The sequence below is a fragment of the Hemibagrus wyckioides genome, linkage group LG10, assembly GCF_019097595.1.
Source record: "Hemibagrus wyckioides isolate EC202008001 linkage group LG10, SWU_Hwy_1.0, whole genome shotgun sequence".
Taxonomy (NCBI): Eukaryota; Metazoa; Chordata; class Actinopteri; order Siluriformes; family Bagridae; genus Hemibagrus; species Hemibagrus wyckioides.
The window spans coordinates 17,196,613-17,211,750 of record NC_080719.1 but is presented as its reverse complement, the minus strand read 5'-3'; the positions used below and the strand labels follow the sequence as shown (position 1 = coordinate 17,211,750).

Genomic DNA, 15,138 nt, shown 5'->3' with positions numbered 1-15,138 from the left:
CAAAAAATGCCTGTATGAGGATTGCTTGTAATTCAGACATTAGTATATTCAGTATAACTCATTTAAAATGAAAGGATATGGATAACCTTCCCAGCTTTACAAGTAGGAATTCCATGTTGAGGTTTCTAGTCAGATGTCAGAAATACTGAGGTACTTGTTTTAGTGGAAGACATCACTTTATACTGGCAATGAATTCGGAGCGGATCACAGGATCGCTTGGTGTGAGGAGGGAACATGCCCCGGATGGTACAGCAGTCCTTCACAGAGCATCACACACAGACACAGCTTTGGCACATCAATCTGCCAACTTGCATGTTTTTTTGGGCAGAAACCAGAGAAATTAGAGAAAACTCAGGGAAGTCGAGCAAAACTCCACAAAGTCAGTAATTTGAGCTCAGGATCAAAACCTGGAGCAAAAAAAATATATAAATAGACCTATAGCATGTGTTTGATACGTTTTGTCATATTATTTATTTGTCTTTTTCTGAAACAGACCAACCACAGAACTTTTCTAGAAGTCCATCAGCAAACACACAAGATTATCCAATTTACTGACGACTAAGTGCTTCAAATCAAATCATTTTGATCCATTTTTTTTTTTTTAATCTTTGTTTATTTAAATTTCCTATTGGAAACTGCTGCAACTTGACATTCTGAAGCTTGTGACCAGAAAAGTATACAAAAAAGACATAAAAGACTCTGTGGCCAGTGGATGGAGCGTCTGAAGTTTTGCCAGTATAACTGCCTCCAGCGTCTTTTCGAATTATTTTTCAGTTCATTTCGCCTCGTGTTTCAGATTGGAACTTTTTTGTTTTTTTGGAGAAAAACTTAAAATAGGGGTACAGTTTCCTTTTTCCGCCCGGCTCCAGGGGAATCCAAACTGTTGGACTTGGTTGAGAAAGAGCCTTGTGAACACGAGGTCAGTTAAGGAAAATAAAATGAAAATAAACAACAGTTTATTGCACCAAATCTTTTCATGACATTTTAACAATATAAGAAAATGTAGCTGACCACAGATTATACTGTATCTGTTAGTGAAAAGGATTCCCTGAAACACTGTTTATATAGATTTTGAGTTGTATGAGCCACTGTTTACATCACTGCGGTAGAGTACCACGTTTCCAAATAAGCACTGCTAAAAGGTTCCAAACTCCAGACAGAGTCGAAAGTATTCTTTGAGGAAATTCTCAGTCTGCTTTTAATGACATGGGCTTTTCAAGGACTCAATATTAAAGTGCTTTGTAATTCTATCCTGGGAAGCTCTTTTAGAAACTTTTGAACCAGAAACCCTTCCAGCACTAAAAGGCACCACAAAATCTGTGCGATATCCTTTGATGACACTGAACCGTGGACTTAGCTGTGTGACCAAATATCTTCAGCATTAAGACATTTCCAGTCAATCTGACCTACTATACACACTATTATATACTATATATATAGAAAGAGAGAGAGCGAGAGAGAGAGAGGTACACACAGTGCATACGTATACATGCCTCCCTTAAACCTTTCCACATCTGCAGTGTTACAGACTCAAACAGACTTATGTGAATCTACACAGCCATTATATGTTAAAGTGGGGAAACAAAAATCTATGTTGTTTCCAAAATCACTGAAGATGATCTCATAAAAGGTGATCCACAATAAAGGTGAGAAAAATATAAATGCAGCCCATAAAAGAGAATACGGTTCTGACACTATTGCATGCAAAATGCAGTCGGTCTTCACACCTTGCACATTTATTTGACCATTGTTAGGAATCGGCTTTCCCAGACCTGCTCCAATTAGCACAACAAAGGAGTATGACGGCTCCCCTGATGTTCGTAAACATCGACCAAGGTCTTCAAGTACCTGTGAAGTGCCGCTACCCTGCGTGCTTTTATCTTTCAGGCACCCATGCAAATGTTACGCTACTTCCTCAGCGGGCCCTGGAGGAATACTTCAGCCATACACAACACAGCGTTCTCGTTATCCACCCCCCCACACACACAACGTCCTCCCTTTCCCTCCCTGCGCTACCTCACCTGGGTCCCCTGGGATGCATTGCGCAGACAGAGCATTCAGTACTCAGCACTCAGTTTTCACACCTACTCTCCTTTAAAATGCATCCATATCACTTTTATGCTCTTACAGGGATTAGGGACTGTGCAATACACAACAGCAGGAGCATTGGAGTACACTCAGAGCAGTATGGAGTTGGGCATTAATCCTAGACTGCTCGCCAAAGTCCTGAAAGAGCCTGTTGAATTCACCAGCTTAGAGTCAAGCAATGTCATCATTCAGAATCCTGGTTAAGATGGAAGACCGCAAAGTGGTCTCTAGTTCACAGTAAGGAATTTCACTATTCAGAGAGCCATAGATAGATGCAGTTCTTTCCCCAGTTTCCATGATCTGCCATCATGCAAATCCGGCAATCATCAACCATTGCTTTACAACCTATAATGTAATCACCCTTTTGTTTGGAGCACAACCATTTGGCATTGGTAACTTGGTAATCCTCTCCATTGTTTATGCATCACAAGGCCGGTAAGGATTCTCCACCTCTGCTCCTTATGGCAAACCTGCATCATTACTCAGGACACACACAATTACATAACCATTTCAGTCCTAAAATGTCAACTGAACCCTGTTGGACTATCACAGTAAGGTTATTTCCAAGCACAAGGCTGTAGTCAGGGAGGAAGCCTGCCAATGCAAAAAGCTTGAATAATGAATGCATGAGGCACAGAACCAGGACTGGAGGCTTTTGGAAACATAAATCAAGCCACTAACACAATCAGACTTGTGAGTCCAAGCTATGGTGGGTTGTTTAGAGCTAAATCTACCTGCACTAGTACATAAATAGGCTGTATAGTTACAGATTGAGATGACCGGCTCATCCACAGAAGGTCCGAAATATGATCAATGAATATTAAAAAATACGCTTAGGCTCAATCTATGAGCAGCTGCAACAAGTTAGGATGCGCAGAAAATTACAAAAGTAAATAAACCCACATAGCATATCATTTTCATACCTTGCCATAAAAGTGTGAAGCACACAGCAGCAGTCCGTGTCCGGCTCTCCCGGCGGTGACTTCTCTCCTCCATCGACCAAATCATGTTTCAACTTGAACCCACGCAGAAAAGGTGAACCAACAGGTCTGTCGCAGATCGGATGGAAAAACCCAGTTGCCCCCTTTTTTTCCCCCCTCTGAAGTCTGAGATTTCTTTAAGGCTACGTGAACTGGAACGCGTGAAAAGCAGTGAACTGGTTTAGTAGAGAGGGACTAGAGATCCGCAGGGGGGATGTGGAGGGCGCTCCATGCTGCTTTCATTACTTACAACTTTCTTTCCTTATAATGTCGATGGAGCGCTGGATATTTCACCACTTCTGCTCCCCTCCTTCCAGCTGCATCTGGTTTGGCAGGAAGTCCAGCCACCAGACGTTTTTAGTTCTTTCCGTAAAAAAGGCGTCAGGTCACGGAAAAAAACACACACAATAATACACTTTGTAACCGAGTCTAGTTACATCTGGTTAGTCGTGTTAGCTCTGTTAGCACCGTCCCAGCCATAAGCCCCGCCTTTTCTATCTAAGACCCGCCCACAAACGAGCGCCGGTTGAATGGAAACTTCCGGTGGTGTAGTAAATTACAAGCGAGGTCCAATCCCAAAAAGTGCACTACATAATCACCATTATATCACTATACCAGGATTATCCAGGTGGAGAAGAGTCGCTCGGGATTTAGTTTGTGGAGGAATGGTTGTTATTTCTTTCCAAAACCAGAACCTTTAAGCGTTACTGTTTCGAAGTGCGCTGTAACGCCACCATCGTTCTGCGCTTGCGCAAGAGTCTCCTCATCATCCAGGACACCTCCATCAATTCTACCACAATAACTCCCAGGCTAATTTCAATTCTAGCACACAATATATATATATATATATTCCAGGTTAAATTCACATCAAATTTCCTCCTAATTCTAGTTTTAGGACAACATTCTTACACTTCTAACATTTCTATTCCTGCACTTGCAATATCCAAGTGCAATTGTTTGTGTGTCTTTTTTTGTGAAATTATTGTTATTCCTATTTTTGCTTCTGTATTTATATAGATTCCTTATTTTTCTGTTCCATATTTGCACATTTTTTCTACTTTGCTGCTGCTGTAACGTGGAAATCTCCCCACTGTGGGACGAATAAAAGTCAAATTCAATTTTTTATCTGTCACATACGTAATCGTACACAGTATGATATGCAGTGAAATGCTTACACCACTGTTTGTTTTGACCCTTGAAAAGGAAAAGGAATAAGGACCAAAAAAAGACAAGGACAAAATATAAAATATAAAAATACGAAACATAAAATATAAAAACTACAAGTTCATGGTAGGTAAATAAAAATAAAATAGAATATAAACAGAATAAAATATAAATAAAGTATGGTAGGGTATATATGTATACAGAATATGTATATAAAATATAGAATATATATAAAGAAATGTAAAATGTAACAACTGAATTATACAGAATTATATAAAGTGAATAGTGTGCAATAATGATCAAGGTGCAGACAGCAGCAGTACGGGGTGGTCATGAAGTGAAATAAGGTGACGAGATGATGAGAAGCAGTGGTAGTGTCCATCTTTAAAGTGCAGATGTGCACAAGTCCTCTTTGTTTATAAACGGGAGCAACACATACGTTTATGTTTTTCTATTGCGTATTGTGTGCCACAGTCCTGTAATGTGCAAATGTGCAAATGTACGGTGTGGTTGGTTCATCTTATCTTATCTTATGTTATCTTATCTTAAAATTCCAGGCTATTTCTAATTCTAGGATAATAAATTACAGAATAAATCATACACCAATCAGGCATAACGACGTTTGCTGCCAAAACAGCCCTGATCTATCATGCACTGTGTATTCTGACACCTTTCAATCAGAACCAGCACTAACTTCTTCAGCAATGTAAGCAACAGTAGCTCGTCTGTTGGATCGGATCACACAGACCAGCCTTCTCTCCCCACATGCATCAACGAGCCTTGGCCGCCCATGACCCTGTTGCCGGTTCACCACTGTTCCTTCCTTGGACCACTTTTGATAGATACTGACCACTGCAGCCCGGGAACACCCCACAAGAGTTTTGGAGATGCTCTGATCCAGTGGTCTAGCCATCACAATTTGGCCCTTGTCAAACTCGCTGAAATCCTTACGCTTGCCAATTTTTCCTGCTTCTAACACATCAACTTTGAGGACAAAATGTTGACTTGCTGCCTAATATATCCCACCCACTAACAGGAGCCATGATGAGGAGATAATCAGTCTTATTCACTTCACCTGGTACCACTCATAATGTTATGGCTGATCAGTGTACTCTAGCACACACTATTCTTGGCCAATTCCAATTATAATACACAAAATTTTAGTTTTGCTCTAATTCTATGACACCAATTTCGAGCCTAGATCCTTTTGTACCATACCAAATTCCAGCTTAATTCAAAAATCAGCACACCAAATACCAGACTAATTCAAATACCAGCAGGCCAAATACCAGACTAATTCCAATTTAAGCATACAATATTCCAGATTCATTCTGACCCTAGCACACAATACTGCAGAATAGTCCCAATTCTAGCACACTACATTCCAAAGTAATTCCAAGATATCTAATTCCACATCAGTATTACACAAAATGCAGTTTAAAAAACAATAAAAAGAAAAATCACATTGCAGTTATGTGATATAAATTTTAACATAATGTTGAAATATCATGTAGGATTCTTTGTTTTGCTGGTACTGGCCCAATGCTAAATATTGGATTATGTTAATATACACCGATCAGGCATAACATTATGACCACTGAGAGGTGAAATGAATAACACTGATTATCTCCTCATCATGGCCCCTGTTAGTGGGTGGGATATATTAGGCAGCAAGTCAACATTTTGTCCTCAAAGTTGATGTGTTAGAAGCAGGAAAAATGGGCAAGCGTAAGGATTTCAGCGAGTTTGACAAGGGCCAAATTGTGATGGCTAGACGACTGGATCAGAGCATTTCCAAAACTGCAGCTCTTGTGGGGTGTTCCCAGTCTGCAGTGGTCAGGATCTATCAAAAGTGGTCCAAGGAAGGAATAGTGGTGAACCGGTGACAGGGTCATGGGCGGTCAAGGCTCATTGATACACGTGGGGAGTGAAGGCTGACCCGTGTGATCCGATCCAATAGACAAGCTACTGTTGCTCAAATTGCTGAAGAAGTTAATGCTGGTTCTGATAGAAAGGTGTCAGAATACACAGTGCATGATGGGTCAGGGCTGTTTTGGCAGCAACACAATATTAGGCAGGTGGTCATAATGTAATTTCTGATTTATGTATGCCACACACAGTAAAGCATAGATGAATAAAACCAGAGAAGTTTACCAGAGCTCCACTTTATTCTTCAGAAGAAAGCATAAAGAACAACTAATGTCCACAATATATGAACTTTAAGGGCTACAGCACATGGAATTCACATCACCACAGTATAATAAACACCAGCTACTTTAGAACATTGATATCTGCTGCATTAGGCTCCTACTTTGTTAAAAGACACAGTAAGCATGATTACTCTATTCAAATGTAATAACATCAGTGTGGAAAGTGTTATGTGAATATGAGACAAATACAAACACAATGAGGAAAGTGGCACACAGGAGAACATTCTGACAAAAAAACTCAGTAAGTTACCAGATCAGTAATTATTTATATGATGGCAAAAAGGTCTTTTGACGTAAACAATAAAGAGTATCTACAGCTTAATGGTCCCATTTAGTAGCACATCCTAATACTACACCAAAGTGTTCATGCGTGCCACCTAGTGGTCAAACAGACTAACTACCGTTCAGTCAGTGTATATGTATATTAAAATAAGTTTTAGGTGATCATTCTTGTTATTCAAACTAACAGTCATATATAAGGGAAAATAAATATACTTTCTCGTTTATTTCTTCCAGGCTTGTGTTTGTAAAAAATAATCAAATTCTTTTCTTACCCTGATCATAATTAAAATCACAGTTACATTTTAAATACAGTCACAGTAAAATCCGTCTATAGAAACACCTCTGATTTGTCATGCTGCACAAACCTTTGGTCTATTGTAAAAGTTATTCAGTGCATTAACACCTACTCTATTTGTGTAAGCATTCATTTGTTGAGTAGCACTTCGTCGAACCTGAAATGATTGTCTTGCTGATGAAAAATCTGTTAATGGAGGAGTGTAATATTACCTGCACAGAGATTTCTACAAATACACAGTGAAGTTAAGTTCAGTACATTCTGAATTTCACACTACTACAGTTTTCTCACATAAACTAGTAAGGACAGCAGACGATATTACAGTTCTGACAATACAAAAGTGTGTAAGTGTGTGTGTGTGTGTGTGGAATGGAGTGGTGGTAAGAGAAGGTGCAGTGTTTCCTGACGTGTTTTAAAAGAAATCAGTGTAGACAAAGCCAAACTGAATGAAATTAGTGTATGAATGTGCAAAACCCGTGTTTCAGAATATAACAGAATTAGTGAGGTCCTGGTAAAAAAGACTGGGTTAAAACGCCCTCTCGTGGTCACTCTTTAGATGAAGAGTTGTAAAGTGCCAGAATCATGAGCGTCTTGCCAGCTGAGTAAAAATGCTACCTGAGGACTGAGTCTACTCTGATTCCTCTTATACACTTCATACGTGACTTAATATTTGTGATGGAATTATGTATTTATTCTCTATTACTGGAACAAAAGGATCTTTTATCATATACAAAAATACATTTTTATTATATGACCTGTAAATATTCACTGGTCTTTCTCTCTGGTGCCACAGGGGAGGTACTGTAACAATGGCTCTGTGTGTGTGTGTGTGTGTGTGTGTGTGTAGGAGCAGAACCCCTTATGGGTTCCGGTAGATGAACCAGATCTCGTTTCGACGGGACGGCACCCCGGGGTTCTCGTAAACGGCAACCATGTACTGGCCTTGGTGAATGTCATCAGATGTTCCCAGCAGCTCCCACAGCAGGCTGATCTGCCGGGAGATTGTCTCCTCTGTAGTGGTGCCGAAGAAAACCCTAATAGAAGCACATACACACATCACCATACGCTTTCCACTAGAAAACAATTAGTCATTATTCACTTTACACTGCCTTTAAAACGTTATAAATTCCCATCATGTCAAATGACCAAATGTACAGGATGTGTAGTTATATAAAGTCAATGCATCTTAACTTCCTGAAGACGGTTAAGCACTCCAGCCCTTTCTAAACAAGATCTTGGCCAATTTGAGGCCAGAAGTCTGATGTGACTGATAACTACCGTATATTTCAGAATAGCTTAATTGGCTTAAAACCTTCACAAGCATGCAGGCACAAAATCATCAAGATAAGATGAAGCCTGGTTTAACAGTCATGCAGGGAAGCATCTTACCGGGTGATTACTCGCATCGAATCCCTGTGGACGATGGTGATATCTGGGTCAGCAGACTGCGGAGGGTTTGCCTGAAACTCTGCAGGCAAGTAGAAAGCTGTCAGGACTTCGCTTTCGAAAGCCCTTCCATCCTCCATCATGGTTATTCCATTCACCACAGGCACGGTCATGCCCAAGTAACGACCTGGAGGAATCATAAGCAAGGAATTATATACTGTATGTTGTTCATGAGTTATAGTGTCCTTGTTGTGATTTGTGTTCAGTTGTGTTAAATACCAGCCGAGTTCTCATTGCAGATGAAGCGCATGAGTTTCATGAAGCCAATCGAGATGCTCTGCTCATACATCTTTTCTCCAACAGTGATACAGGCCCATTTACCAGGTGGATACACCCTCTCCTCATAGATCACCTCACCCATCTAACACACACACAGACACACAAAAAGTAGGCCATCAGGTCAATGCATTTCCGAGAATAAGATTGTAATCCTACAAGTTTTGATTTTGTGTAAATTTACATATAAGAACCTCACTTTTGAAATCTTATATACAGATTATATAGTTGAGTTTAAATCGCTTATTTATTTCAGCTGTACCCAAAAAGTTAATAAATAATTATATGAAATTAGGTTGTTTCATATTAATGACTTAATAAAACCAACACATTTCTGTAAATAAAGACAGATAAGACTAGCTGTTCATTGAGGACATGCAGTAAGCAATGGCACTTGATGAGGAGGAAGAGGAAGTGTGTGGTTGTGGAAGCAGATGTGCTGCAGTGGCTGAGCTGCATTACTGGAAGATTTACCAAACAATGCACTTTTAGCTCTGTCCCCTTTCATTTTTATTTGTCAATAAATAAAAAATCATCTTTGCCTTAACATGCTTAATAATTTATGCATTATTGCTGTTTCTCAACATGAGTATGAAGTAAAACTTTACTGAAAACTGGCCAAATTTACAGACAGACAGACAGACAGACAGACAGACAGACAGACAGACAGACAGACAGACAGACAGACAGATAGATAGATAGATAGATAGATAGATAGATATACAGAAAGACATTCATTTTCAGTAATCCAGGATTGTGTTAGATCCGGAGTCTGTCCCAAGAACCCTCAGGATGAAGCAGGAATACATCCTTTATGAGACTCCAGTCCCACACTAGCAGACATTCACACACAGGGGCAATCAACACAGCCAGACCACCTACTGGTTGGGTCGAATTAGGGATCCTGGAGCTGTGAGGCAGCAACACTACCTGCTACACCACACTGTGCTGTGTCTTTTGTGTGACATGCTGTTTATTCTGTGACTTGCTGGGGACATACCTTTAGGTTTGGAAAAATGCCATTTTTTGCTGCAGAGCCCCAGCTTGAGCAGAGTGTCTGAATTACACTCACCACTGCAAGCAGCCAGGTACTGGCAGTCTATGGCAGTATAAGGTGCAGTGCTTTATTAATGCCATTATTAAATGGTGACGCAAACATGGTGGGGAAAAATGCATACAGAACCCAGAATTCATGAACATTTTTGAAGAGTGCATTTCTGTGTATTACAGCAATGCAACATTTGTTTGTCTTCCATGTCTAGGGAACAGTACACAGGAAAAATCCAAATCTTGCCATGTCATGACATGCTGAATTGGTTTGAAAAGAATTTCTGAAAATGTTTGTCTTTAATTAAAGTGCATGGTGTGACCTTGAAGCTGTCAAATCCCATCATAATCAGCAGCAACCTGCTGCACAAAGACAATACTGAAGTGATGGAGTGCGTTTCAGAGGAGGAGTACCGTGACAGCCGTTTGCACGCAGGTTCCAGTCTGAAGTGATGAAAAGCATTTACTGTGAAATGCTACTTACATATGTAACTGAGGTTCAGATAACCTCTATGGCCAGTGACTACCACCTCGATACCTTCTTGTGCACTTGCTGTGTAATGTATAACAAAGAATTAGCTTGTCATAAAACCAAAGAGTTGTCTTTTTTTGTGTATACTTTGCTCCCAGGATTCTTTGCCAAGTTTTTTGTTTACGCTACCATGTGGTAACAAAATATGATGTGACCTATTATTTTTTACACAACCTCAAAAGGTTCTTTCCAGCACATTTATGGTGCTAAGGTCCTATGTAGATTAGTTGTTAGCCGTTTTTCTTTGTTTACTCTTGGAAATTCGGCCTAATGAGCTAAAAGTTGCAGATAAACTGTTTTTAGCTTAATTAACTAGCTAATAATCATCTGAGAAACACAAGTGGATAATGTTAACAAATAAAAGCAATGAAATAAAACTTTTACATATGAAATTAGATAACAGATTTAGTGCAGGACATCTTGAGGAAATATGTTTATGTTCATTTATAGACACTTGTTCATACTAAAGCAGAGATGTGACTTCACGTCACTGAGTATAAAATGTTTACTAAATCTTAAAACGCATCGGGACAAACCTATACCTTTTCATGTGTTGCTATGGTGACGAAAGGAACCTGTTCCATTTGCTGATTCCTCCTCGTCATCTCCACAATCGGTCCAGTCATCTCTGAGAGGAAAATATATAATCGAGTTGAGCTTGATTATCATAGTTTGTTTAGAGGTGGCGATCTTACGGAGCGAAATGTTGTAACACTCATCTGACGGCACCCTCATTGTGCAAACACACACACAAACACACTGTGCGAAGGACTGTGGAGTGTACTAATGATAAACAACATTCAGGTATTGAATTCAGAGTTTTAAGCCTGTAATGTTTTATTGTGGCAATATTTCTCTGAAATGGTATACAACTATAAACCTGTAGAACTGAAGGAAAATAAACGCTTTCAATGCTACAAAGCAGCTCGAAGCGGTAGACAAGCTCGAGGGCATTGTATCCACAGACAAATCTACGTGATCTTGTAGAGCCCTTCAGTTCTCAGCACAGCTCTGTGTATCAGCTAGGAGGGAGAAGAAAAACATGTTAAATGACTAAGCTATGCAGAAGCCCCAAGGACTCGTTCATACAGAAATGATCAGCGGCATTTATTTGGTGTCTGGCATTCACTTGTGTAGTTTAGTACGTGTTATAACAAGAACAGATGAGAAGTATAAAAAATTAGATTTTGTGCTATGGAATTACACTATGATTCAGAATCACTGCCAAATGCCTGGATTCACACCTGCTGCCTGGACCAGATATCTCTCTGGAACGAGACTAAACTATGTGCTGAAGAAGAAAAGAGATTCTGGTTTCAAGATGGCTTCTATTACGGCGAGCTCGAAACTCGACATGGCTTGAGGCGAGCTTGGGTTAAGCATGCAGTTTGCCTAACGCTTGTACACTTACTTACATTAGCCTTGTAGTACTATGCCCATGCTCTTTTTTTTTACATTCATGAACTCAAAATAGAAATTAAAATAGACAGCAGCTTGCATAAATATTCCAGTTTTTCCACATTTTCTAGTGTTATGAAAAACAGGAATCTACACTGAACCACCCATAATACTGAAGTGGGAAGTAAAAAAACAATATATGTGTACTATACTGGTTGCAAGAGAACTAATCAAGTTTAGGGCTTATGCACCAGGACTTTTTTAAATGTTTGAATATTTCTAAAATATGCAAATGTTCTGATTTTATTTGTAAATAAAATGTAAACTATGCAGACTTGTGATATTATGGGAAATTTTGTGTAGATAGGTTGGGTCATGATGGTGGTTGTTATAATACTAACAAAACTTCTATACAAGATTTGTACAAAAAGAAAATAGTGTCCTAATAAACTGCGAGAAGCATCCAATCCACTGCAATCCATGTTTCATCTATTCTTCATTCAACTAATTGGAGGATTGCAGTCTAAGGTTAGCTTTCAGTTGGCAACATGTTTGTAATAGGATTATTCTTACTGTCCCTCCCACCTGATATCCAAATGTGCAAGAAGCTAAATTACAGCCTTAAAGCTTGTTGAACAAAAGACAAGGAACTAGTGAATTAACTGAAAAAGGAACAGTGATGTGTATAATCTAATCCTTTCCTAACCCGAAATTCAGAAACTCTACCTCTTGGGACGTTGACCTGATGCGTCCGCCCCACAGCCTGCCAGTGAGCAAGCAGCCGTTCCTCCTGCTCCTCATCGGCTGGCTGGGAATTATCAGTGACTTCATCATCTAACTGCTCATCATCCAGTTCAGCAAGATCTTCAATGGAGATAAGAGCCATGTTTGCCTAGTTTGTAGTGTGACCTGAAATACAGCAAGGAACACAGGTTTTTGTTTACTGAACTGAAGATATGAAAAGGCAGTCTTACATTTAGATTATTTACAAAGGAGGAAATTAGGGACAGCCATGAATGCAAATCTTGCTCAAACAATCAGTAGTCTGGCTATCACACATCCTCCGGGGAAATAACCTGTATGAAAAGTATACCTGTAAAAATACGGCCTATTGTTGATTCATACTCTCTGAACAACTTTGTCTATAACACTCTCAGACCAGGCTTTAACAAATTAAGCCGGATTCCAATCTTTTACATATTTGATAGAAAAGTGCTACCTGCTAGTAAAAAAGCCAATTTTAATTAACATGCATCCCGCCCTGCCTCTCTTTATTACCCACACACTTTTTATGCCCTGATGAGATCAACACCATGGGAATGAGACTGACAATGACCGATATACACACCGCAAGCACACACCCATTTTGTGGCCCCAATTTGTGCTCAGATACACTGATCATCATTAAAACCACCTGTGTGGGTCCCCCTTATGGCCTGATTTTAATTTAAGGAAATTACAATTTTGATCATTTGCATATCTCTCTCTCTCTATATCTATATATATATATATATATATATATCTATATATATCTATATCTATATCTATATATATATATATATATATCTATATATATATCTATATATATCTATATATATCTATATATATATATATATATATATATATATATATATATATATATATATATATATAGACCAGACGGTCACAAATGTGGAACCACACAATGCTCTAGGATGCCTTTGTATGCTGTACAGTGTTACATTTCTCTTCACTGGAACTAGCATGGCAGCACGACATTTACCCTTTGCACAAAAGTGAGAAAAAAAAATGGCTTGCCAAATTTTGAGTGTCCTGTACAGAGCCCTGACCTCAACACCTTTAGGATGATTAGAAACATTGGCTGTGCCCCTGACCTCCTCAACTGACATCAGTGCCTGACCTCACTAACGCTCTAGCGGCTGAATGAACACAAATCCACACAGACACACTAGGCTCCAAAATCTAACCTCCAGTCTTCTTTCCCAGAACGGAGGAGGTTATTATAACAGCAAGGGAGGAATCTCCCACTGACTTTAGGCTATATAGTGTGTTATAGGTCAATTATTAGTTACAGTAATTTATTTTTATTTCAGGGTTGTATGTTTTTCCTTGGGGCTCTTTTTAAACAGTTGCACAGTCGGCCATGTGTTTAAGACTGATGGTAAGAGAATGAATAATGAATTCATTCACTCCATACGAAATTTTGGTTCAGTCTTGTGAAAATGCTAAACCCAATACTGATATTAATCATGCAATTCATTTAATCATGGAAAACCACACACAATCGGCTTGTCACATCGATCTTGTTATAGTTACATGCTATTTAAACAAAACAAAACAAAAACAAAGGTGACTTTCTAAATAATGTAGACTATTTTTTAAAAACCCCTGGAGATCTTCTCACAGCCGTTTGCAGTCAAATCAACACACGTTCACGTGAGTGTCAACAATTCAGTTGTGTACAAAAAGTAGTAAATAAATTGCTGAGAAGTCCCAGATTGCATGGTTGAGTAGATCCTCACACTGAGATGGGATTAAACGCTGAGGACACCATGTTTTCTCCCTCATTCCATCCAGAGCTTCAATTCCAAGAAAGTAGGTCAACCAGCAGGAACACATTACTTTATAGAAAAGCGCGTTTCTTTTAACAGACACTAAACCAAACCGTGTGCGCTTACACCGGTGTGTCCATGTCCCTCTGAATCCAGATGGTCATTTATGGTCATTTTAAAAACATTAAATCAACCTGTAAACAACGACGTTAAACCGCACCACCGAATTATATCGCAGATACAACACAGCCTAGTGTAAATATACACGCACTAGGATATATATACACACACACACACACACACACACAGGCTGCATTAAAAACCGGTGTAATAAACAGTAAACACTCACTCTGGTCAGGAGGAGATAAGAGCGAAGCGGCTGCCGCGGTTCTTCTGTCCGTCTCGCGCTGCACCGTCTGCGCCCGTGCAGTTCGGCAGTCACGTGACCTCCGGCTCTACTATCAGTGAGGAAGAGCGTGAATGAGAGAATCAGTCTGAAAACAAATGCAGTCTGTTCGGCTTTTTGTCACATCAAATTAGCAACTGAAGAAGGAATAGATTATGTTCGGAATTAAGAGGGGTTTTTTTTAAAGCTTTGATTAGCCAATAGCTAATCTGCGCAGTAAACAAGCAGTAAGCGTATTTGTGGGGACATTTAATTATCTCTTGGATTTATTATTCATTGTATGTATTTTTTTTTTAAATATATTTTTTAAAAATATATTTTGTTATTGTGTTTTATCTATCTATCTATCTATCTATCTATCTATCTATCTATCTATCTATCTATCTATCTATCTATCTATTATTATTATTATTATTATTATTATTATTATTATTATTATTATTACTACTACTACTACTAATA

General features: G+C 39.1%; 2 protein-coding genes across 2 annotated transcripts in view; both read right to left on the bottom strand.

Moving 5' to 3' along the window:
* The window catches only part of ptk7a (protein tyrosine kinase 7a), a 39,536-nt gene extending 35,978 nt beyond the window's left edge, over window positions 1–3,558 (bottom strand). Inside the window, exon 1 of the mRNA XM_058401432.1 lies at window positions 3,012–3,558. Within this exon, the coding sequence (XP_058257415.1) occupies window positions 3,012–3,096 (85 nt within the window). The 5' untranslated portion in view covers window positions 3,097–3,558. The remainder of the gene's footprint in view (window positions 1–3,011) is intronic.
* Window positions 3,559–6,381: 2,823 nt separating this feature from the next.
* On the bottom strand, window positions 6,382–14,774 carry soul4 (heme-binding protein soul4). The gene is made up of 6 exons (XM_058401710.1): window positions 14,620–14,774; window positions 12,445–12,627; window positions 10,863–10,948; window positions 8,685–8,826; window positions 8,409–8,592; window positions 6,382–8,053 (listed from the first exon to the last, which is right to left on the bottom strand). The coding sequence occupies exons 2-6, from the start codon at window positions 12,602–12,604 to the stop codon at window positions 7,879–7,881; spliced, it is 747 nt and encodes a 248-aa protein (XP_058257693.1). The 5' UTR covers window positions 12,605–12,627; window positions 14,620–14,774; the 3' UTR covers window positions 6,382–7,878.
* Window positions 14,775–15,138: the final 364 nt, after the last annotated feature.

What these genes read in the sequence shown, in the direction of transcription:
- soul4 (XM_058401710.1), bottom strand. Translation starts at nt 12,604, where the DNA reads ATGGCTCTTATCTCCATTGAAGATCTTGCTGAACTGGATGATGAGCAG. An exon ending in TCAGGTCAACGTCCCAAGAG is followed by an intron (nt 10,949 to 12,444) that starts GTAGAGTTTCTG and finishes TTTTCCTCTCAG; the next exon opens with AGATGACTGGACCGATTGTG. An exon ending in TCGATGCGAGTAATCACCCG is followed by an intron (nt 8,054 to 8,408) that starts GTAAGATGCTTC and finishes TGCTTCTATTAG; the next exon opens with GGTTTTCTTCGGCACCACTA.